The 23,152-nt window shown below is 40.5% G+C and overlaps 1 protein-coding gene across 1 annotated transcript; it reads right to left on the bottom strand.

Moving 5' to 3' along the window:
- Positions 1-1,313: 1,313 nt before the first annotated feature.
- Positions 1,314-22,542, bottom strand: LOC149316587 (testicular spindle-associated protein SHCBP1L-like). Its single transcript, XM_089518730.1, has 10 exons — positions 22,306-22,542; positions 21,195-21,344; positions 18,093-18,307; positions 15,866-15,952; positions 14,345-14,563; positions 6,203-6,308; positions 3,751-3,913; positions 3,170-3,420; positions 1,894-2,016; positions 1,314-1,799 (listed from the first exon to the last, which is right to left on the bottom strand). The coding sequence occupies exons 1-10, from the start codon at positions 22,489-22,491 to the stop codon at positions 1,563-1,565; spliced, it is 1,737 nt and encodes a 578-aa protein (XP_089374856.1). The 5' UTR covers positions 22,492-22,542; the 3' UTR covers positions 1,314-1,562.
- Positions 22,543-23,152: the final 610 nt, after the last annotated feature.

The following is a 23,152-nucleotide window of genomic DNA, read 5'->3' as shown; positions in this document are numbered from 1 at the left end:
ATCCCCTGCCCACTCTGTCATACGTCCAGCCTTAAGATTGAACCTGCTGGAATTTTGTATGTTCTTTGGCATTGTTTTCTTTTGCTTCATCCTTTAGGTCCTTTGCTTTATGGCCCTAAGATTTACCCTCAACTTATCCATGGGTCATATCAAAATCCACAATTTTGGTCCCAAAACTTGTCTTCGACTTCTACATGAAGTCAACAACCGAGTATATATGGTAAGTATGACACTAATATTCGATGTTTTAATCCATAGTAAGAACACAATTAGTAGTGTCTTTTTTTATATAATACATTCTTTATTGCGTTTTTGATAGATAAAATTAAAAAAACCCAAAGTGCAAAGGAATGTACTTCCACTTACTCTTAGTTGGTACATTCTTATCCTGAAATATTTTTTTAGTAAAGTTTTATTATTTTCCCTATCCACACATACAATAAAATCACGTACATTACGCATACATTAAAACATTTGTTACTACATTTACTGTTCTGCTGATGAAAGGTTCACAGTCTCCTCTACCCCAAAGCCCTTCCATACATTTCCATTTCCACTTCCTTTCTACCTCTTATCCTCAATCTCTTCCCATAATCCTCCCATCTAACCTCACTTCTTCCTCCTTTCTTCACTTCTCCCCTCTTAAATCTCTCATACGTCTTCTCTCTCACTTCATTTCTTTCCTTCCTCATTTTACTTGCACATATCTCCTACATGCCCTTTCCGTCTTTAACTTTTTTACCCTCTTGTTTCCTTCCCATACCTATCAAATTACTGTAACTATTTACCTGGTTATTATTAACATTCAATCTAAACCGACTTCTTGACAAACTGTCTTTCCATTCTCTCCTGAAAACTTCCTCATTGTCGATTTGATCTTGCATTTGTTAAGTGACTTTCTTTTACTTTCTAGATTTAATACCATAGACCCAGTTACTATATTTTCTTACTATCTTTCTCTTAACAGTACTATAATCCCATTAAACCCCAACTAATTAAATTTTTATGCTTAATCTCTCTCTCTCTCTCTCTCTGTGTGTGTGTGTATTCTGTAACGTATATCTATACGTCAATCCTGTGACTGCTTTTTCTCCTCGTTGCTCTCTCAAAAATTCAGTAACTTTCCCCCAATCCTTGTCAAATTTGTCTAGTGTATTGTCTCTCAAATATTGGGTTAGTTTGTCTGCTTTTATCATATCATAAAGTTTTAGCATTCAGTCCTCTTTTCGAGGTATATCTTTCTTCTTCCAAGCTTGAGCAAAAGTGATCCTTGCCCATGTTGTTAAATAAAATAATGTTTTGCCAAGTTATTTTCTAATTCAATTTCCAGAATTCCTAAAAGGTACTCTATCCTGAAATAAATTTTTGACCCTTTCATATGTTCTCTCCTTTTTATCTAAATTACACCCACATCTTGAGAGGTTCGTTAATCAAAATTACATAAAATTATTCTTATTAATTAGTGTTCTAATAAAGCAATAAACATTAGTAGTGTCTTTTAATGAAGTAGGTTTTCCAAATATATCAAAGCAAACTTCTGAAATTATATGCAATCTGCAACTTTAGTTTACTATGGTGATGGCTTTAGCGTTGTCTTCTAGTATATTATTGTTCATCTCAAGGCTCAGTTCCTGCATTAATTTGGAAACAGACTCTTCTCCATCTCCAGCTGCAGCACATGCCACTGTTCCTTCCGTTGTAGCAGAAAACTCTTCAGAAGGCTTCATAATAGTCACTCCATAGCCATTGTTACGGTGAATATGATTGTTTTTCATCCTTAGCTTAGGAAGTGGAAGGACCTGTTAAGGAATCAAAATTTTGTTTATGAACACTTGTCTTTTGCAGTTTAGTCAATTTATTCAGCTTTGAGAGTGGCAATCCACAATGATTTACCTTAATATTAATGCCACCACGATTACCACCGGAGGGGTCACAGGTTCTAAAGTTATTGCAGTGGTGAATGTTATTACCCTCCAAAATAGCTGTGCTTCCTGGATATAACTCAACTCCAGCACCCTGAATGCAAAAAGCAAAAACAAAAACAAAATCCCTCTTAGTTTAATGTTACTGTGACCGACAAGAATAACTGTTCACTGCAGAATAAAAAGAAACAGATAGGCAGCATCTGGCACTGTGATTATCAATTTAGAGAAGAGCTTTTTTGAGGCATATGGGTCCAAAACACATTGCAGGACTAATACAGTTTGAGACTGCTTTAACTGCCCTGGCTGAATGCTAGGAAATTCTAGGAACTGCACTTTTCTGATACATTTAGCCTTCTCCGTCGGAGAGCTCTGGAGCCAAAATAAAGTACAGTTCCCAGGATTCCCTAGCACTGAGCCAGGGCAGTCAAAGCAGTCTCAAAGTGGATTATTTCTGCAGCATGTTTTGGACCACAGAATGGCTGTTATCTGAAAGGACACTCTAGAGAACTTTCCCATTTTAAATTTTATTTTTAATAGAATTAAAGTTGTATTTTCTCCCTTCTGTGAGGCTGTATCAGCACTGTAGAAATAATATAAATTGACACCGCTTTATTTGCCATTACTTAATGTAATGGAATTCTGGAAACTGTAATTTATTGTGGCACTAGTGCTGACAGAAAAGGTTAAGTGTCTCACAAAACTACAATTCCCAGAATTCCATAGCATTGAGCCTTGACAGTTAAAGAGGGGTCAGACTGGATTATTTCTGCAGTGTGGATGCAAGCCAAGTTGGAAAACTGAGAGGCAGAACTCAAATAGGGAGTGCAATGATAGAAAACCAGTGGAGTTACACAGACTTTGATTAGAGATAGGAAAGAGAATGATCAGTCCAATTGAAAACATATACAAGCCAAATCAGGGAAAGAACACTTCTGTTAAAATCTCCTTTAGTAGTCATCCGGCATTTAATAGGGAGGCCTCCTCATATTTAGTGTGGTCTTTTATTAAAATATGTTACACAATTTTAGAAAGCCTAGATAAATCAGAAATCTGTATAGCATCTCTGTGTTAATTTTTTTGCAACATGAGTTTCCCACTTCCAATAAAAATATATACACATATCTGGAATTAAATAGAACTAAATTCTGAACAATCCATATTTTTTGTAAATATACTCACTGTTTTATGCAAACATTTTATACTCATACATACATATTGCATCATATGCTGAACTGAAAGAGTACCTGAGCTCCAGTAATCTCGCTGTTTATAACTGTCAAAGAAGCTCCTGCAAATACACAGATGCCAGTTCCATCACACTTCAGTACACAATTCTCCAGAGCTGTGTGTCCAGATTCTACGACTACAATACCGTCAACAGTCCCTTGTTGTATTAAGGTAATATTCATTAATTTCACATTTTGGGCCCTGGATACTACAAAGCTCTCATGATCAGGCTCTGAAGTAATTATAATTTCCTCTGGTCTTCCAGCTCCTAAACAAAATAGGATATTTTAGTTATTAACACTAGGTCTCACTCCTTTTAAAGTGATTATTTGCTATTTCAAATGATTGTGCAGTGCTGCACATTGCCACAATTGCTTCACCTGTACTATGTATATTATGTATCATGTACATGATGTCTCTCCAACAGATAAAAACAAGAACTGCCTTGACAGAAAACTTTAAATGATTCGTGTTTTAATCAGCTTTCCATCTGTTAAATTTTCTTTAGGTTTTTTTAATCTGTTCATTAAAAAGCATAGCAGCTGCTTCTAATCTGGTAACTGTAAACACAAAAGAAAAAGATAAATATTCTTCTGACCTTTAATAATGATATCTTCAGTTAACATTGAAAGTCTTGCTGCCTTATATTCTCCAGGGAAGATAAGGATATGATCTCCACTGTAACAACTGTCCAAAGCTGAGTTTAAGTTATTACATTGTTCGATAAATGCATTGGAAGAGAAGTCTTTAACCTGGACATACTGTATGAGAAAGAATGTGAAAAAGGGGAATTAAGTCAACATCAAATTGCTGTAACTGTTACAACTCCATTTATAAATCAGAAATGAGGAATTATTTGAAAAATAAATCCAATTTAATTATAAATACTACAGTCAGGAATAGAGGCATTCTGAAATTACTGACTGCAATAACAAAATACCTTATCAACACCAAAATACTCATCTTCATCTCCTTTGCCAGCATTTTAAAAGTATCAGTTTAACAGAGCAAATTAAAATAAAAAAGATCCTTCTGTCTAAATGTGTTGGGATAGAAAACAAGTTATATTCATCCTTAGCTTTACTATGGCACCCAAAACCAAAGCCACCAGGTTCCAGCTCGTGGTGGTGCTGTGTATGGCCCTGCACAGGGCATGGCTCCCCGCCAAAGACTTCGGCAGCCACTCTTTTCACATCAGAGCTGCGACGATGGTGGCTCAATGCGGATTGCCTGTTGAGGCCATCAAGCAGATGGACAGATGGAAATCCAAGGCTTTCGCAAGATATATCTGCCCACAAAAGGACATTTGCCAAGAACTCAGGGACGGGGAGTACAGGGACACCCATTTTTAAGGGCCACGTTGGGTGAGGGTTGGAGGAAGGCGGGCCCTGGGGGCCTTGCCTTTTGTGGTGGCAGCATAGGTCTCGGATCTTCTGGGCGTGGTTTCCTGTGCTGCGGAGCACTGGATCGGGAGTCCCATTGAGAGCCGGGGATGCTGCGGGTTAGTGATGTTGACAGTGAGGGGGCGACATCGATGCAGCGTTCCCCGGTTACATGGGGCAAAGATGCGCATATGCGCATAATGGGCTCATTAAGTGGCAAGCACACTTTAGGCCGGTTACCCCTCTGTCATCCCAAAGCCTGGGCGTGACCAGGCATTTCGGTTCATCAACCAACTCGGGTTGGTGGATGTCAGATCCAGACCTCATGCTTTCAGGCCAAACCTCTTTTCACTTGTTGCTGTATTCAATAAAGTTGTGACCTTTTTCTTGCTAATTGGTTATCTTTTGTGTTATTTACACCTCTCCCCTTCCTCGGCAAAGTGAGACACAATATAACTTGTGGAATAATAATAATAATATATAATATATAAAATATATATAAAATATAATTATAATAATTATTATTATTATTATTATTATTTATATCCCGTCTTTCTACAAAATGCAGTCAGGGCGGCTTGCAAAGATTAAAAATATACAGTCCAAACCCTCAGTTCCCCCCCCCCTTGAAATACAATTAAACAATGTAGAATTAAAACATAAAGCATACTTAAAAACAATACAATAGGCTGTGGTGAGGGAACTATTCAGGAAAGACCTGCCAGAAGAGATCCGTCTTCATAGCTTTTTAAAAGCTGTTTAGGGTGGTGATAGGACGAATCTCGTCTGGCAAGCCATTCCACAAGCCGGGTGCAGTAGCTGAAAAGGTTCTCTGGGAGGTCGTAGACAGGGCTGTAACAAATTTTTCCACGAGGATCTATGTGTGCGGGGAGGATTATATGGAAGGAGGCGGTCCCGAAGATAGGTTGGACCCAAGCCATTTAGGGCTTTAAACGTAATAACCAACACCTTGTACTGGGCCCTGAAACTGGAGTGATCTTGAGATCGGTGTTATATGGTCTCTTCTGGATGTATCAGAGACAAATCTCGCTGCCATGTTCTGAACTAATTGATGTTTCCGGACAAAGCATGGGGGTAGCCTCATGTAGAGTGCATTGCAGAAATCAAGGCGTGAGGTTACCAGCGCATGTACTACAGTCTCAAGGTCCCTGACTTCCAGGAAAGAGAACAGCTGGCATATCAGTCGAAGCTGATAACTGGCACTCCTGACTGTCGCATTCACCTGATTTGTTATGTGAAACGATGAGTCTAGGAGCACCCCCAGACTGCGAACACAGTCCTTAGAGGAGAGAGTGACCCCTTCTAGGACTGGAGGTTGTATCCTGATACCTGGGTTCGGAGCCGATACCGTAAGTATCTCCATTTTGTCTGGATTCAGCTTCAATTTGTTTTCCATTACCGCTCAAAGAAAATTGAGAGGAGAGACTCCATCTGAAGTCAAAGCTGAAGACCGAGACATGGAGAAATATATGTACTGATAACACCCTGCCCCATGCCTCTGGATGACCTCTCCCAGTGGCTTCATATAAATGTTGAAAAGCATCGGGGACAGGATGGAAAGGAGAAAAGAGATAGAAATGAAAACAAGCAGCAGCAGCAGGGGGGAATCAGCCATTTGAACATTTCTGGAAATGAACATTTCCTTACCATTTCCACTGTCACTGTTTTTGCAACAATATAAGTCATAGTTTTTCTGTCTTCTCTGTATCCTTTCCTTCGTTTCAGTATTCTTCGGAAAAGAGGTCCATGAACCCTGAAATTGAAATTGAACTGTAAACTTCAGTTATTTTAAACAAAGCGTTCTGTGGATGTATATTAAGCAAGCTAGCCTCCAGTACACATACCACTCTATTTTTTTTTCAGATTTAAACAAATGCAGATATTTAGGCCTGAACAATATCACTATCCAAAATGAACATGCCAGGAATGTCTGGCACTAGAAACGCTTTTCAAATGCAGAGCAAACAAAATATGAAGTGTTCAGTGTTTTTGCTTTTTGCCAGACAATTAATTTACAGCTGAAACTATGCACAGTAGTCCTCAGAAATCCATGCTTTCAGTCATGACTTTTGATTTCTGATTTCTTTAGAGGAAAGAAAAATCAATGAACTATTTAACTTTTAAACAATATTAAGAAAAGCCATGGTCATGTAAAGAATGATGGGACATAGTTTTTAAATTGTATTTTTACAACCACAAGGAAAACTGAATTCATTGAAGACTGCGCCTAACATGTCCTGGAGCCGATTACTGCCAAGACTATGAACTACTAATATCAAAAGTGAGAATGAAACTAAAGAAGAATGCTAAACCAACCAGCATGCCAAAAGAAAATTTGTAGAGCATCCTAATGGAATCTAAAGACAAAGTGAAAAACAGATTTGCACGACTAATCCTGGTTAATTGAGAACCAGAGGAACTTTGGAATTAAACCAGGTATATTGTCAGGGAGGAGTATAGAAAGACACTATCTGTAACCAAAAAGAAAGATACAGGTAAAACTCAATGGATTGCCAATGAAACATTTCAAACAGTCAAGGATAGAAGACAAAACAAAAAAAGGTGGCAGAAATAGAGCCAAAAACCCTGAATGCAACTTTTCAACAACTTGTGTGCAGAGATGAAAACAATTACTATAATAATCAAGGCAGAGAATTAGAAGCAGAAACAAAGGAGAACAAGAGACTTCTTCCACAAGAGATCAAAGGGAAATTTAAACCAAGAGTGGGATGGTTTACGAAGACCAACAGGGGAACATATTGCATGATCAAATAGAACTATAAAGAAGATGGGAACAATACAGTGAAGAACTATATAAAAGAGATGAAAGAATGACAGAGACATTTAAAGAAGAAACATACAAAACAAACTCCCGATTATAAAAAGTGAAGTATAGGCTGTACTCAGAAATAAATCACCATGAACAAATGGCACACCAATGGAACTGCTTCGGTTCATAGAGACAGAATCCACTCTAGTCCTAACTACAATATGACAACAAATATGGAAAACAAAACAATGGCCCGCAGATTGAAAATGCTCAATATACATTCCAATCCTAAAAAAATGGGGACAACAAGAATTACAGTAACCACAGGACCATCCCACTATTTTCCCATGCATGCAAAGTGATGCGAAACATTCTGCAATAAAAATATTCACCATATATAGAACAAGAAGTGCCAGAATCCCAAGTTTTTAGGGAAGGAAGAGTCACATATGGATCATAGACTAGGGTGCCAATGTCTAAATATGCGTAAATCTGCACATTTTGAGTTCTTAGAAAAGCGATCACCACTGCCATACATTGGTGAACACTCTTGGTGCCATGGAAAGACTGACTAGGAGAACCTTGTGCTGGTATAAGTCCCACCCCACTCTCTATTGTAAAACGAAGGTACTTCCGATGTTGTGGTCTGATTCCTATATGGAAGTAGGCATTCCATAGGTCTATGGATTCAACCCAATCCCCCTTCCTAAGAAATGATAGAATAGAATGAAGTGTCACCATTTTGAACTTGTGTGGTGGTATGTATCTGTTAATGCCATGTACCTCCATGATTCACGCCCTTTGGGAGCATGAAATACCATGATAAATATCCATCATTCATGCCGTGAGCTGGCAGTTTTCCTATGGCACTTTTCTGTAACAGAGCAGAAATCTTTTCTATCAAAGGCATGGATGGAAGAGCGTCACAGAATATGCCAACAAGTGGAATTTTTGTTGTGATATTATAAAACACAAACCGGAAGGTGACTTTGATCTGCAATATGTAGATGATTGTCATTACCTCTGAGATATGTAAGGATGGTACTGTTACTTCTGGGTTCCAAACCCCATGGGGGGGGGGGGGTTCCAGTTAGACTTGCCTTTCAGAGGTGATTGAAAGATTCATCAGTCTTGCTATTATAGACACTATCACCATTAAATGGCAGGCAGATCTTTTACTTTTCTCTGTGTGTCCTCTAATAGGCCAGTTGATCTCAGCTAAGCATATCTTCTTAGAGCTATTGCACCAGACATTACTTTATCTGCACAATCTCCAGTATGATGAGCAGACTGTATTTGTTGTGTGGCGAATGGATGTGCCTCCTGATGAAACTGCAGTGCTGCTTCTCTATGCTTGTCTGGCTAGTGGGGAATAAAAGATAACATTTTATCCCAGAGGAAACTTGGATAAGCTTAAATTCAGTCTGTAAATTTTCCACTCTCACAGTCAGTGCTGCTGAAGAGTAGAATTTCCTGCAAAAGATATCTAACATCTTTCTTATCTACTGGAGCCGAATGTGTTGTGTTGCCTGATTTTGAATGTGATCTCTATGGAATTAGGTGTTGGATACATAACCAAAAAAGACACTCCTTCAGGTTAAAGACATATCTGCCATGTGGTCCTCCTCTCTTTCTACTGTCCTCTGCCTTTCCAGCATCATTGTCTTTTCTAATGATTCATGCCTTCCCATGAAGAGGCCAAAATTCAACCATCTCAGTTTAGTCATCCTGACTTCCAGGGAGTTTGACCCATGGTATCTTCTCCAGCACCACATCTCAAATGGGTTTTCTTACTATCTGCTTTTTTCACTGTCCAGCTCTCACATCCGTACATGGAGATGGGGAATACAGTGGCTTGAACAAGCCTCACTTTAGTGTTCAGAATTATATCTTTGCACTTTAGGATCTTGTCTAGTTCTTTCATAGCTGCCCTTTCCCATTCTTAATCTTCTTCTGATTTTTTGACTGCAGTTTCTGTTGTGGTCTATGTTTGGTCCAAAGTATGGGAACTCTTTGACTATTTTGATTTTCCAGTTGTCCAAATTGTAGCTCTTCTGTGATCATTATTTTACTTTTCTTAATGTTCAGCATTAGGCTTGGCTCTTCCATCCTTAACCTTCTTCAGTAATTGTTCAGGTACTTGCTGGTTTCTGTTAGTAGTATTGTGTTGTCTGCCTATCTTAGATTGTTAATGTTCTTTCTCCTGATATTCACTCCTCCTGGTTCTTACTCTAAGTCTGCTGTGTGAACAATATTTTCTGCATACAAGATGAATAAATAGGGTGATAGTATACAAATTAGCCCTTTGCTGATTGAGAACCACTCTGTTTTTCTGTATTCTGTTCTGAAAGCAGTCTCTTCTGAGTATAGTTTACACATCAGGACTATCAGATGCCTTAGTTACACGCATGTTTGTGACCAACAGGATTCCAGTCATTTTAATTAGGTGTAGTGGTTTGAGTATAGTACTACGACTCTGGAGAACAAGGTTCAATTCCTGTCTCAGCCCCTGGGTGACCCTGACCAAGTCACAGGCTCTCAGCCTCAGGGGAAGGCAAAGGCAAACCATCTCTGAACAAATCTTTCCAAGAAAACTCATAGAATCATAGAGTTGGAAGAAACCAAAAGGGCCATCCAGTCCAACACTCTGCCATGCAGGAACTCTCAATCAAAGCACACCCAACAGATGGCCATCCAGCCTCTGTTAAAAGACCTCCAAAGGAGGAGACTCCACTACACTCTGAGGAGGTGTGTTCTACTGTCAAACAGCCCTTACTGTCAGGAGGTTCCTCCTAATGTTGAGGTGGAATCTCTCTTCCTGTAGCTTGCATCCATTGTTCTGGGTCCTGTTCTCTGGAGCAGCAGAAAACAAGCTAGATGCTTCCTCAATATGACATCCCTTCAAGTATTTAAACAGGGCTATCATATCACCTCTTAACCTTCTCTTCTCCAGGCTAAACATTCCCAGCTCCCTAAGTTGTTCCTCATAGGGCATGGTTTCCAGACCTTTCACCATTTAAGTCGCCCTCCATGGCCTTAGGGTCATGACATAAAAGGCATACAAAGGGAAATGACTTCACGGCACATAAAACCAACAAACATTTAATTATCTAAATCTAGTAATATAATATTAAATAGAGAAAAAAGAACCTAAGAGTTCATGGAATCAAAATAACTTGCAGTAAATGATGAACATGCCTGACTAAACCTCAGTGTGGCATATGTGTCAAGAAACTTCAGAATTACCTTGGAAGCTTGTTTTTTCAGGTATGCTTATTTGTAATCCTTATTCTGGGCAGAAATTACTTTAAATACATTTTAATACATTTGTTGTTTAAAGTTAAATTTAATTTACCAGTATGATCCTTCTATAAATTATCCTGGAATATATGTACAAAAGCAGAAGAAAAAAACATATAGAAATAGTGAGCTCAAACTGCTTTTCATTGGCTATAATATGCTGCTAGAGCTGAATCTACACGGCAGAAATAATGCAGTTTGATATCACTTTCATTGCCATGGCTCAATGATGTGGAATTTCAGGATTTGTAGATTTTTGTTTGTTTGTTTGTTTTTTAGCTATTTAGCCTTCTTCATTATATCTCTGATGCCACAACAAAAACTAGAAAACCTTGGGATGCTACAAATCCCAGGATTCCATAGGATGGAGTTGTGGCAGTTAAAGTAATATTAAACTGAATTATTTCTGCAGTGCAGATTCAGACTAGGAGGCCTCTGATTGCAGGAGGGAGGCTCCCAGCTCCCCTATTTCAGATCCATCAACTGGAGCTGCTTGGGATTAAAGCATAAGGATGCATAGAAAATATATATTCAACCAATGGTTATGGAACTACTTTTCTAAGAACATCAGCAATGTACTACAAATCTAAAACAATTGGATGAATCTTACTAGCATCACAAGAACACATACTACAGTTACTCAAGAATATAGGGCTCTGAACCAGTTGCTGTGAGGCTTTCATGGACGGCATCCATTGTTTTTAATGAGTTTTTCTGGCTATGGGGCCATGTTCTAGAAGAGTTTCTTCCTGATGTTTTGCCTGCATCTGTGGCTGGCATCTTCAGAGAATGATAACCTGGAAGAGAGTGGGTATATATATACTGTGCGACCCTGGGTAGGGAAGAGTGATTCCCATGTTAATCTGCGTATTCTTCTCTTGTTGATGGGCTCCTCAGGGTAGGAGGAGATGCAAAAGAGGATTAGTGTCTGCTAATTGCTGATCATTGGCACGTTACAGACCACCCCTTTGGGGCGGTCTGTAGGCGCTGCTTTCCCCGGTGTATCGGGGCCTCAGCTGCCACAACGGCAGCCTCCGAGGCCCCATTCCGCCGCTTTCCAGGCCACAAGGAAGCTGCAAAAGGCTGCTTCCCCGCGGCCTGGAAAGGGGTGTCCTCGGGAACACCCGATGGCAGCGGGGAGGAGGAGAAAGGGGCCGCTTGTTCCCTTTCTCCTCTGCTTTGCTGGGTGCAGCCATGTAAAAGCTGCGCCCAGCGACGCAAACCTGGAAGGAGCTCCGAAAGGGAGCTCCTTCCGGGGCCGCAGAAAGGGCGCTCTATGCGCCCTCGCGTGGCCCCACTACGTCACAACCGCGCCGCCCTGTTTAGAGGTGGTGTGGTCGTGACGTAGTCATGGTGGCGGCCGTGTGGAACGGCCGCCGCCATTTTGTGTGCACTCTGCGCGTGCTAGGATTGGGGGTGTGCAGAAGCTCCGCCGCTTCCTAACCCTAGCATGCGCAGAGCACGCACTTTTAGGCCCGTCTATAATGGGCCATTGTTTGCTGGGAAAGCCTCTGACCCTAAGTGGTTTCTCATTTGCTTTTGCTGAGTCCTGGTTTTGGTGTCCTTCAGGATTGATAGCCAAACTTTATTTACTTTGAGGGTTTGTTCTTTCCTGTTGAAGTTGTCCAAGTGTTTGGGGATTTCCGTGGCTTCCCCGTGCATTCTGACCTGATAGTTGTTGGCATGGTCCAGAATTTCAGTGTTTTTGAACAGCATTTTGTGCCCAGGATGGTTTGTAATGTGTTCTGCTACTGCTGATTTTTCTGGCTGACCAGTTTGCAGTCTCTCTCATGTTCTTTGATTCATGTTTGCACATTGCGTTTGGTGGTCCCTATGTAGACTGGTCCGCGACTGCATGGTATGTGATAAACTCCTGCGGCTGTGAGAGGGTCTCTCTGGTCCTTAGCTGAGCATAGCATTTGCTGGATTTTCTTGGTCGGTTTGTAAATCATTTGGAGGTTGTGCTTCTTCACCACTCTGCCTATTCTGTCTGTGACTCCTTTGATGTATAGTAGAAATACCTTCCCTTTGGGTGGTTGTTTGTCTTCCCTCCTCTGAGTTTTTCTGGGCCTGGCAGCCCTTCTGATGTCTGAGCTGGAATAACCATTCATCTGTAGAGCCTGGTCTAGGTGCTTCAATTTATCTTACAAGAAATGGGTTCACAGATCCGTTTTGCCCGGTCTACCAGTGTTTTTATTGTGCTTCTTTTTTGTCCTAGGTGATGGTTGGAATTCTTGTGCAGGTATCTGTGTGTATGTGTAGGTTTTCTGTATACTGTGTGACCCAAACGTTGGTTCAGTTTGCAGATGACTAGGACATCCAAAAATGGCAGTTTTCCTCCCTTTTCTTTTTCCATAGTGAATTGGATGTTAGGGTGGATGTTGTTCAGATGGCTCAGGAACACAGCCAGATCTTCTTCTCCATGGCTCCAAATGGTGAAAGTGTCATCCATGTTGTGGGCTTTTTTGGTGCTGTTTCCAGGGCTTGCTTTTCAAAGTGTTCCATGTAAAAGTTTGCTATCACCGGGCTTAGAGGGCTTCCCATTGCTACCCCATCTCTCTGTTCGTAGAATCCATTGTCCCACTGGAAATAGCTTGTGGTGAGGCAATTTTTGAACAGGGCTGTGATATCTTCTGGAAAAATCCGTTGGATGAGTATCATGGGTGGGTTACAGACCGCCCGTTTGGGGCCGCCTGCACTCCCCCCTTTCCCCGGTGTATCAGGGCCTCAGCTGCCAGACCAAGCAGCCTCCGAGGCCCCGATCCGCCGCTTTGCAGGCTGCGGGGAAGCTGCAAAAGGCCGCTTCCCCGCAGCCTGGAAAGGGGTGTCCTTGGGGCTTCAAGCCCCAAGGACACCCCGTGGTGGCGGGGAGGAGGAGAAAGGGGCCGCTTGGCCCTTTTCTCCCTTGCGTCGCTGGGTGCAACCATCTGAAGGTTGGCATAGCCTGACGCAAAGCAGGAAGGAGCTCCGAAACGGGGTTGCGCAAAGGGCGCACTATGCGCCGTGGCGCGGCCTCAATATGTCACAACCGCACCGCCTCATTTGGAGGCTGTGCGGCCGTGACATATTAATGGCGGTGGAGTGCATACTAGGGTTAGGGGGTGCGGCTCTGCGCGTACTTTAATGGCAGTCTGTAACCCGCCATGGTGTCTGTTATTGGGACTTTGGTGAACAAGGAGACCACATCAAAGCTGATTAGTATGTCTCCAGGTTTTAGTTCAAGGTTATTGATTTGCCCTATATGGGTTTGTAATTGTGTGGCCAGAAACTTAGCTAAGTCATATGTGGGGGATCCATTGACACTCACTATGGGTCGGAGTGGAATGGAATCCTTGTGGATCTTGGGAAATCCATAGAGTCTTGGTGGGAGAGCCTCAGATTTGCACAAACTTTGTCTTGTGGATAGCTGAATTGAGGGGTTTTTGATCAGGGTGTTCAGTTTTTTTGGTGATTTTGCTGGTTGGGTCATGTTTCAGTTTTTTGTATATTGTAGGATCCATTTTTGTTTGTATTGTTCTGTGTCCATGATTACTGTGGCATTGCCCTTGTCAGCTATGTAAGGACTGTTGTGTAATTTAGTAACAAGCTGCCTATATTTATAATTAATAAACAAGATGACAGACATTAAAAGCAAATAACTGAAAAGCAGCCATTATTGTTTTACTTTAAAAACCCATTGTTATTTTAAAAAAAACAAACCATACGACAAATGAAATTACCTTAGACGTAAGTCTTCCCATCTTTTTAATAATCGACGTAACATTCTTACTTCAAAATATTTTTTAAAAAGTTCAATGTCTTCTTCTTGCATGGGGACTTCCTCAATATTATTTCGGTAATTAATCATTTCATAATGCAGGCTCTCGCATTTTTTCAGATTTCTTATAAAACGATGAGCAAATGGAGCAGGAATACTCCCATTCTTGATATCACACCAACTATGAAGAGTTAAGAAAATGAGAACCTCTCCTTTTGAAACTTTATACAAGAAAATTGAGTTTCCATTCCCACAAATTGTAGATGAGATGGCATAAACGTAAAATGTATGGCAATTTAAAAACTATGGGAGGAAGCAATTTCGGGGGGGGGGGGAATGGAGAGGGGGAGGGAATACAGAGTTAACATTTGTTATAAACTGAAACTTTAGCGTATAAAGTATATATGGTCGATATACTTTACAATATAAAACACTACACATAACTTGGTAGATATAAAAGTAAAAAAATTACCAACCGAATTTAATTTTTTAAAATTTTATCTTTGTTACACATGGAGCTTACAAGGTCCTGAACTACAAAGATACTCTTTGGTTTTGCTAATTTATGAGAAGCAGGGAAAGAACCTCCAATAAAAACAGAAGAAATTGTCTGCATTAGCAAATTAAAAAAAAGGAAATTAGTTATTTCTACTGGTTCCTCATATTGTCACAGAAATGTTAACACACCCATTAAAAAAAAACGAGAAAAGGAAATCTAGCTCTGAAATGCATGGGCCAAATAAAGCATGACCTCTGTGTTTCTTCCACCTGATTTGGTGTGTGTGTGTGTGTGTGTGTGTGTGTGTGTGTGTGTGTGTATCATCTACACCCCCCCAAAGTGGCCACAAACCACATTTAGGTAATGTTTATGGGGCAAGAGCCGGAACTTTTAGGAGTGGATTAAATCCGCTTCTGCGGGCGGACTGCTTTGGACTGTGGCTACAGCCCTTTGGAAGAGGGCCACGTGCTTCGGCCCTTTGGCTTGGAACTGTAGCCATCTATTTGGTACATAAAATCTTAGATAAAAAACGTTCTTACATAGTTTTAAGTGATTTGGGGCAGTAAATATGTGAAAACTAGGTCTTAAATATTTATTCATAATTCTAAAACAAAAGGTTCTAATCCAATGTTTTCAACTTTTCCAGTTAAAAAATGCTTCAGGGAGAATCCTCCCTTCACATTTTTTAGCTCTTCCTCCCAGATCTTCACATGTCTATGAGGTGATAATTCTGGCTTTGAACTGCACCATTTCAAAGTGAAAAAGTAAGTTTTCACATGATAGGACATCCCTCTATTATATATGATATCAGAATATCAGGGAGGAGGCTTCTAGCCCAGCCGTCATAACATGTTAATATTCAAATTAATAAAGTGGTCATTTGGTGACTTTTTAAAATCCCTATTCTTTTGTTGGACAAATATTACTAAAGGAGTTGCATTTCCTCTACTTTTTATGAAAACAAGGTCTAACAAAGATACTTACATCTTAATTCTCCCTTCTGTCCGTGCAGCATAAGTCTCACTATTTTCATCAACATCCCAGTTTCTCCAAAGGAAGTCATAGAAAAACCTAAATGAGATGCACAATAACATGACCTTGATCTGTTACTTCAGAGTATCAAAGTATGTTATACAGTAACATAGCTTAGAAACATTAATTAAGACTTAGAACTTAGTAGAAGAGAAAAGAGCTAGGAAAAGGGAAAGGCAATATAAAACTTCACAAACATGTTCTATAAGTACTTCTGTACAATACAGTCTAGAAGAATGCTTTTGCATAGGCTGCTTTCATTTTAAAATCTTTTAACTTCTCAGTCATGCTGTCCTAGATATAGGATATTATTTCTTCACTATTTCTCTACTAAACCATCCTTTTGTGACCAGTTTCTGCAAGATCTGTGCCAGCTAAAATATCTTGTATTCTTTTGTTTGTATTTGCATTTTGCTTTGATTTGCTGTAGTAGATGTCTAGTAGTAGCAGTGTAGTAGTGTGGTTAAATATACTGAAGCCATCAAGTTGTTCTGAAATATTCTAAGTACCGTAATTATTTTCCACTATTTCTGCCATGTTAAATAAACTCTTCTAAGACAGTCAGTGATCTCTGCAGGTGTCTCCCCATTTCTAGCTGCAGCAAGTGCTTCTGAATGTTTAGCTGTTCCACTGACTGATGGCACCAACTCCCAGGAGACTGTGATCATAGCAGGTTAGAAAACACTCAGAGCACATTTAGTTCCTAGACAACTGTGCTAATGAACCTGTGGCCTTCCAGATGTATTGCGTATGTGTTGTTTCTGACTTATGGTGACTCTAAGGCGATCCTATCATAAGTTTTTCTTGGCAAGATTTCTTCAGAGGAGGTTTGCCTTTTCCTGAGGCTGAGAGCATATGACTTGCCCAAGGCCATGATGAAGCACTATTCCCTCAGAGAGCCAGAGTGATGCTATGGTTGGAGCACTGGACTACAACTCTGGAGCCCTGCGTTCAAATCCCCGTTCAGCCAGGGAAAGCCACTGAATGATCGTGGGCAAGCCACACTCTCTCAGCCTCAGAGGACGGCAAAGGTAAAACCTCTCTGGAATTATTTCCAAGAAAACCCCATTACAGGGTCACCTTAGGATCACCATCAGTTGGAAATGATTAGAAGGCACACAACAACAAGCTATTCCCATCATCCTCTGCACAGGAATTGATGGGAATTGAAATCCCACAACATCTGGGCAGCCTGAGCACTTTTACATGGACTGAACCAAACAGAAAATAACATGAAATGACAATGGACAATAAAGAAGCTAGGACATTTGTATTATGATGAAGAGAGACCATTTTGCTGATCAGCTAGTACAGAACAAATAAAACATCAGTTGGTATTTGTGCTTTTTGTGCTTTTCAGCTTCTCCAAAATGGTGGGATCAAAGAGAATTTTTAAAAATTATTTGTTTTGTTGCTTGGCTAAAATAAACATAATAATAGGATTATTATTATTATTATTATCTCTCTTGTAAACCAGCATTAGGAATCTCTCAGTGTTCTGGAAGTGGCAGAATGGCATCTATTGTCAGCTCCAGCCAACACAACCAATAGTGAGGAAAACCAGGAGTTACCAACAACATCTGGGAAACCACGATCCCCACCTCTGTTGTAAATATGGAGATTGGTTTAAAGACTGTATATATTTACTGAACTTCCATAACTTCCAAGTCTAAAAAGTAGTAAACCCAAATTCCCAGTACATGCTGAGAGAATGCCAGAAATTCAGAATGTTATAATATGCATTTCAAAAATTTTCTTGGCTCTTTGTACCTTCTAGCATTTATCTAACAACTATCAAATAATGATTTAAAATGTACGGTACTGGAAGATGATCAGATGTCAGTTAACCATCACACAAGTTGTTAGGTTTTTAATACTTTAGGGCTCTGTAACCTTAGATTGAACAGCGGAAGTAGCCTTTTATGAAGATAGATCATATAGCTATTTATCCCAGTGAATTCTGCATCTTGGACTGGAAACAAATCTCCAAGGCTTCAAACAGAGATATGGGCTAATATTCGTCCCAAAGTGCATTAACTGAGTTTTCAGTTCTGCTGTAATATTTTGGTCTTTAATTAAAATCTTTATTACATTTGGTTATATATGAGCATTGTTTCCATTTTGGCACGTCCTTGATATTTACTACCCTGTTGAATACTACATTGAAGAAAAAGCATACCTCACAATTTCCAAAGCCTTGGCTATGTCAGACACGGCACTGTCTTGCCCCTGAACAGGAACGATTTCCGAAAGAGGCACACAATGATCCTTTTTGTCCAGAACTTCTTCAACTAAAGGTCTTGTAATATTGGCAATGTTAGAGGAGAAAGGCTCAGCAATAGAGACAGGAATGTTCCTGTTAGGACAGAAATGCTCGTACACTTTGCAAGTAACCTAAAATGTAACAAAGAAATAAACCATTGTTATGTAAAGAGAAATAAAATATGTGTGTTTGTCGGTATATTCAGGAATTTTATTTTTTTATTTAATACGTATGAAAAACCAATGTATGGCATAAGACTATATTCAACAAACACTGGCTGGGAGGTTGTAAGATATGAAAGAAGTTATGCTGCTGTTTGAGCAACTTAAGTCCCCCACAGGATTGCTTTGTTATACTGATAAAAACTGAAATGCTCCACTTTCTAAACACCAGATTATTCTATAAATTGGCTGACTTGCAAGGAATAGGAAGAAGAGAAAAAACAAGTGAGGAAAGCAAGAGGGAGAAAAAGATATAATTAAGTCAATATCAACACCAAGCAAGGGAAATTGAATAAGAAATCTTTATTGTGGGATAAGTCACTTTGGTCCAAAACACACAATCTGAGATTACTTTAACTGACTTGGCTTGGTGCTAGGGAATCCTGGGAACTGTAGTTTATTGTGGCACCAGAGCTCCCTGATAGAGAAAACTAAATGTCTCACAAAACTACAGTTGCCAGAATAATTCCCTAGCATTGAGCCGGAGCAGTTAAAGCGGACTGAAACTGGATTATTTCTGCAGTGTGTTTAGGACCTTTGTTAGCATTAACGTCTCCTATTTCTCTCTGTGTGCTTATGATTGGCTCTTGGTTAATCCAGTCCAAGTGAGCAGGATTCCTCTGAATGTTATGGTGTATAACCTAGTTCCAGTCCTTGCTAGCCTTAGTCTTATTTTAACTTTCTACTGCTATCATTCACTCTGCCCAAACAAAAAGCAATCAGGCAAATGCTAGAAGGTGCAAACAAGGAAGCCAGTCCAAGTAAGTAATTTTATTACAAATAAAGACAGATAGGATGGGGAAGGATAGCAGTGACTGAACACTTTAAAAAAAGTCCAAACCGGCATTATTGATCTTCCTAAAGTCTCTGCTGAATAAGGGGGAAGAGTTACATCAGGGGCCCTGGGGGCGGTCAACAGGTGTCTTGTTCTGATCAAAGATGGAAAGAAAATTCATCATGGGGATGTGGCATGTTTTAAACTGTTTGACTAAGGTGACCTTTGGCTGAGAGCAGCCAGCTCTATCGCCAAAGGACAGAGCTCCATCCGAACACAAACTGCCCAGGCAAGGGACAAGCAACACCACAGTTTATCTCACAAAAGTAAGTACTGGAAAAGACAGAGGTTAATCTTTTCCAGACTGGTCCATGTATCTCAAGGAAAGCTAGATGTACAGGATTCGGTCAGCGATATGGAGCAGAGAAAGAGAAGTGGATTTTTTTTTAAACAGCTTATTTCTTCCACAGACCATTTTCTATTTCTACAAAATCCATGGTTTCATAACATTCATTTCTAACAATGAATGGATGCAACACATATAAAAAAAATAATGTGAATGCATGTGAAAAAATAATTTCCACCTGAAAGTTTGAATTAGTTTGTATACAATAATTAAACCACAATGACTGTATTTTTTCCCAATCACTTTGAGTTCCAATACTTCTGGGATGTTGAGACATTAAAGGTTTTGTTTAGTAAAGGTAAACAGAATAAGCACTTTGGCTTAGACACTGAGGGACCATGATACGTCTCCTCTCTCCCTCCCACAGCACTCCCTGTCCTCCTGCGCCTGACCCCACCATTGCCATGGAGGGGCAAGTAGAGAATGACCAAGTAAGGTCTGGCTATGTACTTTCAGTCAGATGTGCGACTATGCCATCTGCTAGGACCTCTGGGGGACACTTAGGGAGATATACCTTCAGCATTGGGCATCTGCCAATAGTCACAGATGGTTCTCAGCCATCTTACCATTTGCCTCCAATGTGGTCATGACTAAGGAAGGTAGTATGGAAAAGGTGGGTCTCCAGGAGGTTTGGACGGTTGTGCAGGGAGGTACAGAACCTGACCTCTGCAACCACAACAACAAAATCCCGACACATACAGGGGAGTTTATCACATGGGAGGAATTTCTCTTAATTTTGAATGAAAAGAAAGTGGGGCCAATTCATGTGAATTCGCTTGTTCAGTTAATTTACGTGAATTCGAATTGCGTTCGAACTGACTTCCCATTGCCCGAAAATAGCTTGCCATTGCCCAAAATTGCATGTGATCAACTCTCACGCAATAACGTGAAACCCCATGATTGCGTTTGGACTGACTTCCCATTGCCCGAAATTGCGTGTGGTTGTCTATCATGCAATAACCTTAAACCCCATGATTGCGTTCGGATTGCCATTGGATTATATTTCCAATTTCCCTTGTCTGATAAACTCCAAGGAAAAACTGGACTTATGCCTGCTTTATGTCACCAACTAAATGTTAACCTTTAAGTGAGATTATGCTCTGTTTATGACATTGGCCAATTTTCCAATTCAAAGCCACATGACTGGACTGGACTGAATCCTATACACAATGCCATATGGAAAGCTAAAATGGCACTTCTTCAATTTAAGGGCTTCATGTTAACTATGACCTTGAAGTGGGCATTAAATATTACTGATCCACATATACTCCTATACCTAGCCAGCATAGTCGGTGACTTTAAAAAAAAATTAAACTATTTATTGTATTGATAGCACAATATTCACGCATTTTGACAATTTTCAGACATATTTTAAAATAAATTTTAACATAGATATTAATATTCATAGTACATCTTATTATTTTCTTCTTTTGTGACTTCCTTGGTTTATCTGTAAAGTGAATACATAAAAGGCAGATGCTTGACAACTTCTTTTCTTTTTGCTTTGATGAAAAAAATAAATAAAGTAATACTGAAAAGCAGTATATTTTTTAAACTATTAATATATTTATTTACTGATTTCAGTAATAAAATCAATAGTAAACTGATTTTGTTACCTCAACAAGCACACCAACATTTGGTGCGGTGATTTCTTCAGAACTGGTAAAAAAAGTGTCTGGATTGGTCTCCCAGATGCCAAGCCATTTTTCCTTCATCTTCATTTTTTCCAAAATATATTTACCCATTGCCCTTCTGGCATCTTCTGCCTAGACAGAATAGAAGGGAGACATATACATTATCCAAATAACTCACTTTATTCAGTTTTATAAATGGTTATATTTCAAAAACAAGACATCATTTTGTATTATTTTTCTCCAATGCAGGATTGATTCTTCTCAGACTGTCATATGGGCAAAACAGATGGATAAGAAAAAGCTGCCTCTTCTGAAAGTGATCCGAGTCCCAACCAACCACAGCACTGGCTCCCAAGGCAGCTGCAGTGTGCATGTCATTACTGCACACTGTGGCTTCAAGTTGTGCTACTGGATACTATATTTTTTATTCCCCCCCCCCCCACCATCCTATTGTTACAGGAGCAAACCACTGGCAACTGCCATCCCATTGGATGCACACAGTGCGATGCGGCAGCTAAAAAGGCCAAATGCAATTCTAGGCTGCATCAATAGAAGTATAGTGTATCAAAGAAAGTAATAGTGCCACTCTGTTCTGCCTCGGTCAGGCCTCACCGGGTGGCAGCATCCTGGCTAGATGGGCAGCGATTTAGATACAATAACATCTGGAGGAATCCCAGATCCTGAAATGAAGCCAGAAGAGGTGGCGCAGTGGTTAAATGTACTGCAGCCACTCACTCACAAAGCGAGTTCAATCCCAGCCAGAGGCTCAAGCACGACTCAGGCGTGCATCCTTCTGAAGTCGCTAAAATGAATACCTAGATTGGTGGGGGCAATTAGCTTATTAGTTCCGTATGAAGCGGGATACAAATGAAGATGCTATTGCTATTTGCCTGAGGTGCATTTAAGTGCCACTCCTTGAGCTGTTTGCAATGTATGTAAGCTAACTGGCCCCATGATCAAGCTGGGTACTCAAGTCTTTGGTGGTTCCATGGATGGGGGAGTCCAGCCCTTATAGTGGGACCCAGCTGCGTTGTTATTTCTCCCAACTGCCCACCCTCAGCATCACTTCCTCTCCTTGCCACTAGGGGCGCACCTGGCAGCCCTGGAGGATGCAGTCGCAGTACAGCTCCACCATTTCCCTCCTGCTCAGGGCTCCCAGGTACGAAGGGAACTTTAGTGGCAGGGGATGGGTCTCCTCCTCCTCAGGAGACCCTCCTCCTCCTCCTCCTCCTCCTCCTCCTCCTTCCTCCTGCTGGCTCTGGGGGGAGCTTGAAGCCATTGCTGCCTCTGCAACCCCACTGAACCCCCTCTGGTCCGTAACAGGGATTCATCCGCCAGCCGGAACTACTTAGCCAGGGTCAATGGCAGGGAAATCCGTTACGGCCTCAGAACGCCCCATGATCAGCCCTGTCTCCCTCCGTGGCTAATATAAACCCAGCCGAAAATAGTCCCATCCTCCTTAGACCCCTGGAACTGCTGAGCTTCCTCCTTTTCCAGCCCACGTCCCCCATTGCAACCTTCTGCCCAGCAGGGATTTCCCAATGTTTATTATAAATGCAAAGCCCTGCTCATAGTGGAAGGACCCAATAAAAGCTAAAACACTCCTGTAAATGATTTATAGGAGTTTTTTCATCTTTCCTTGGGTCATTCCCCAACATTTTTCTGGAATGTCCTATCATTTGTGGTGCCTTGTCCTGCCTTGTATTTAGGACAGGGTGCCCAGACATTCTCCTTTTTCAGGATATGTCCTCCATTTCTGTCCAGGAGGGATTTCCAGATGTCATCCATTTTTAGCATGGCTATGAAACATAAATTTAAGTGTCTTTAGCCTTTATGTGGCATTGTCCTACATTTTTCTCTGTTGCCCTACATTTGTCCTCCTTTGCAGTTAGGACAGAGTGATCAGATGTCCTTTATTCCAGGACATGTCCTCCCTCGAG

This window comes from Sceloporus occidentalis, unplaced genomic scaffold (assembly GCF_023333645.1).
Source record: "Sceloporus occidentalis isolate IW3139 unplaced genomic scaffold, rSceOcc1.0.p SCAF_3, whole genome shotgun sequence".
Lineage (NCBI taxonomy): Eukaryota > Metazoa > Chordata > Lepidosauria > Squamata > Phrynosomatidae > Sceloporus > Sceloporus occidentalis.
This window is presented reverse-complemented; position numbering and strand designations above follow the sequence as displayed.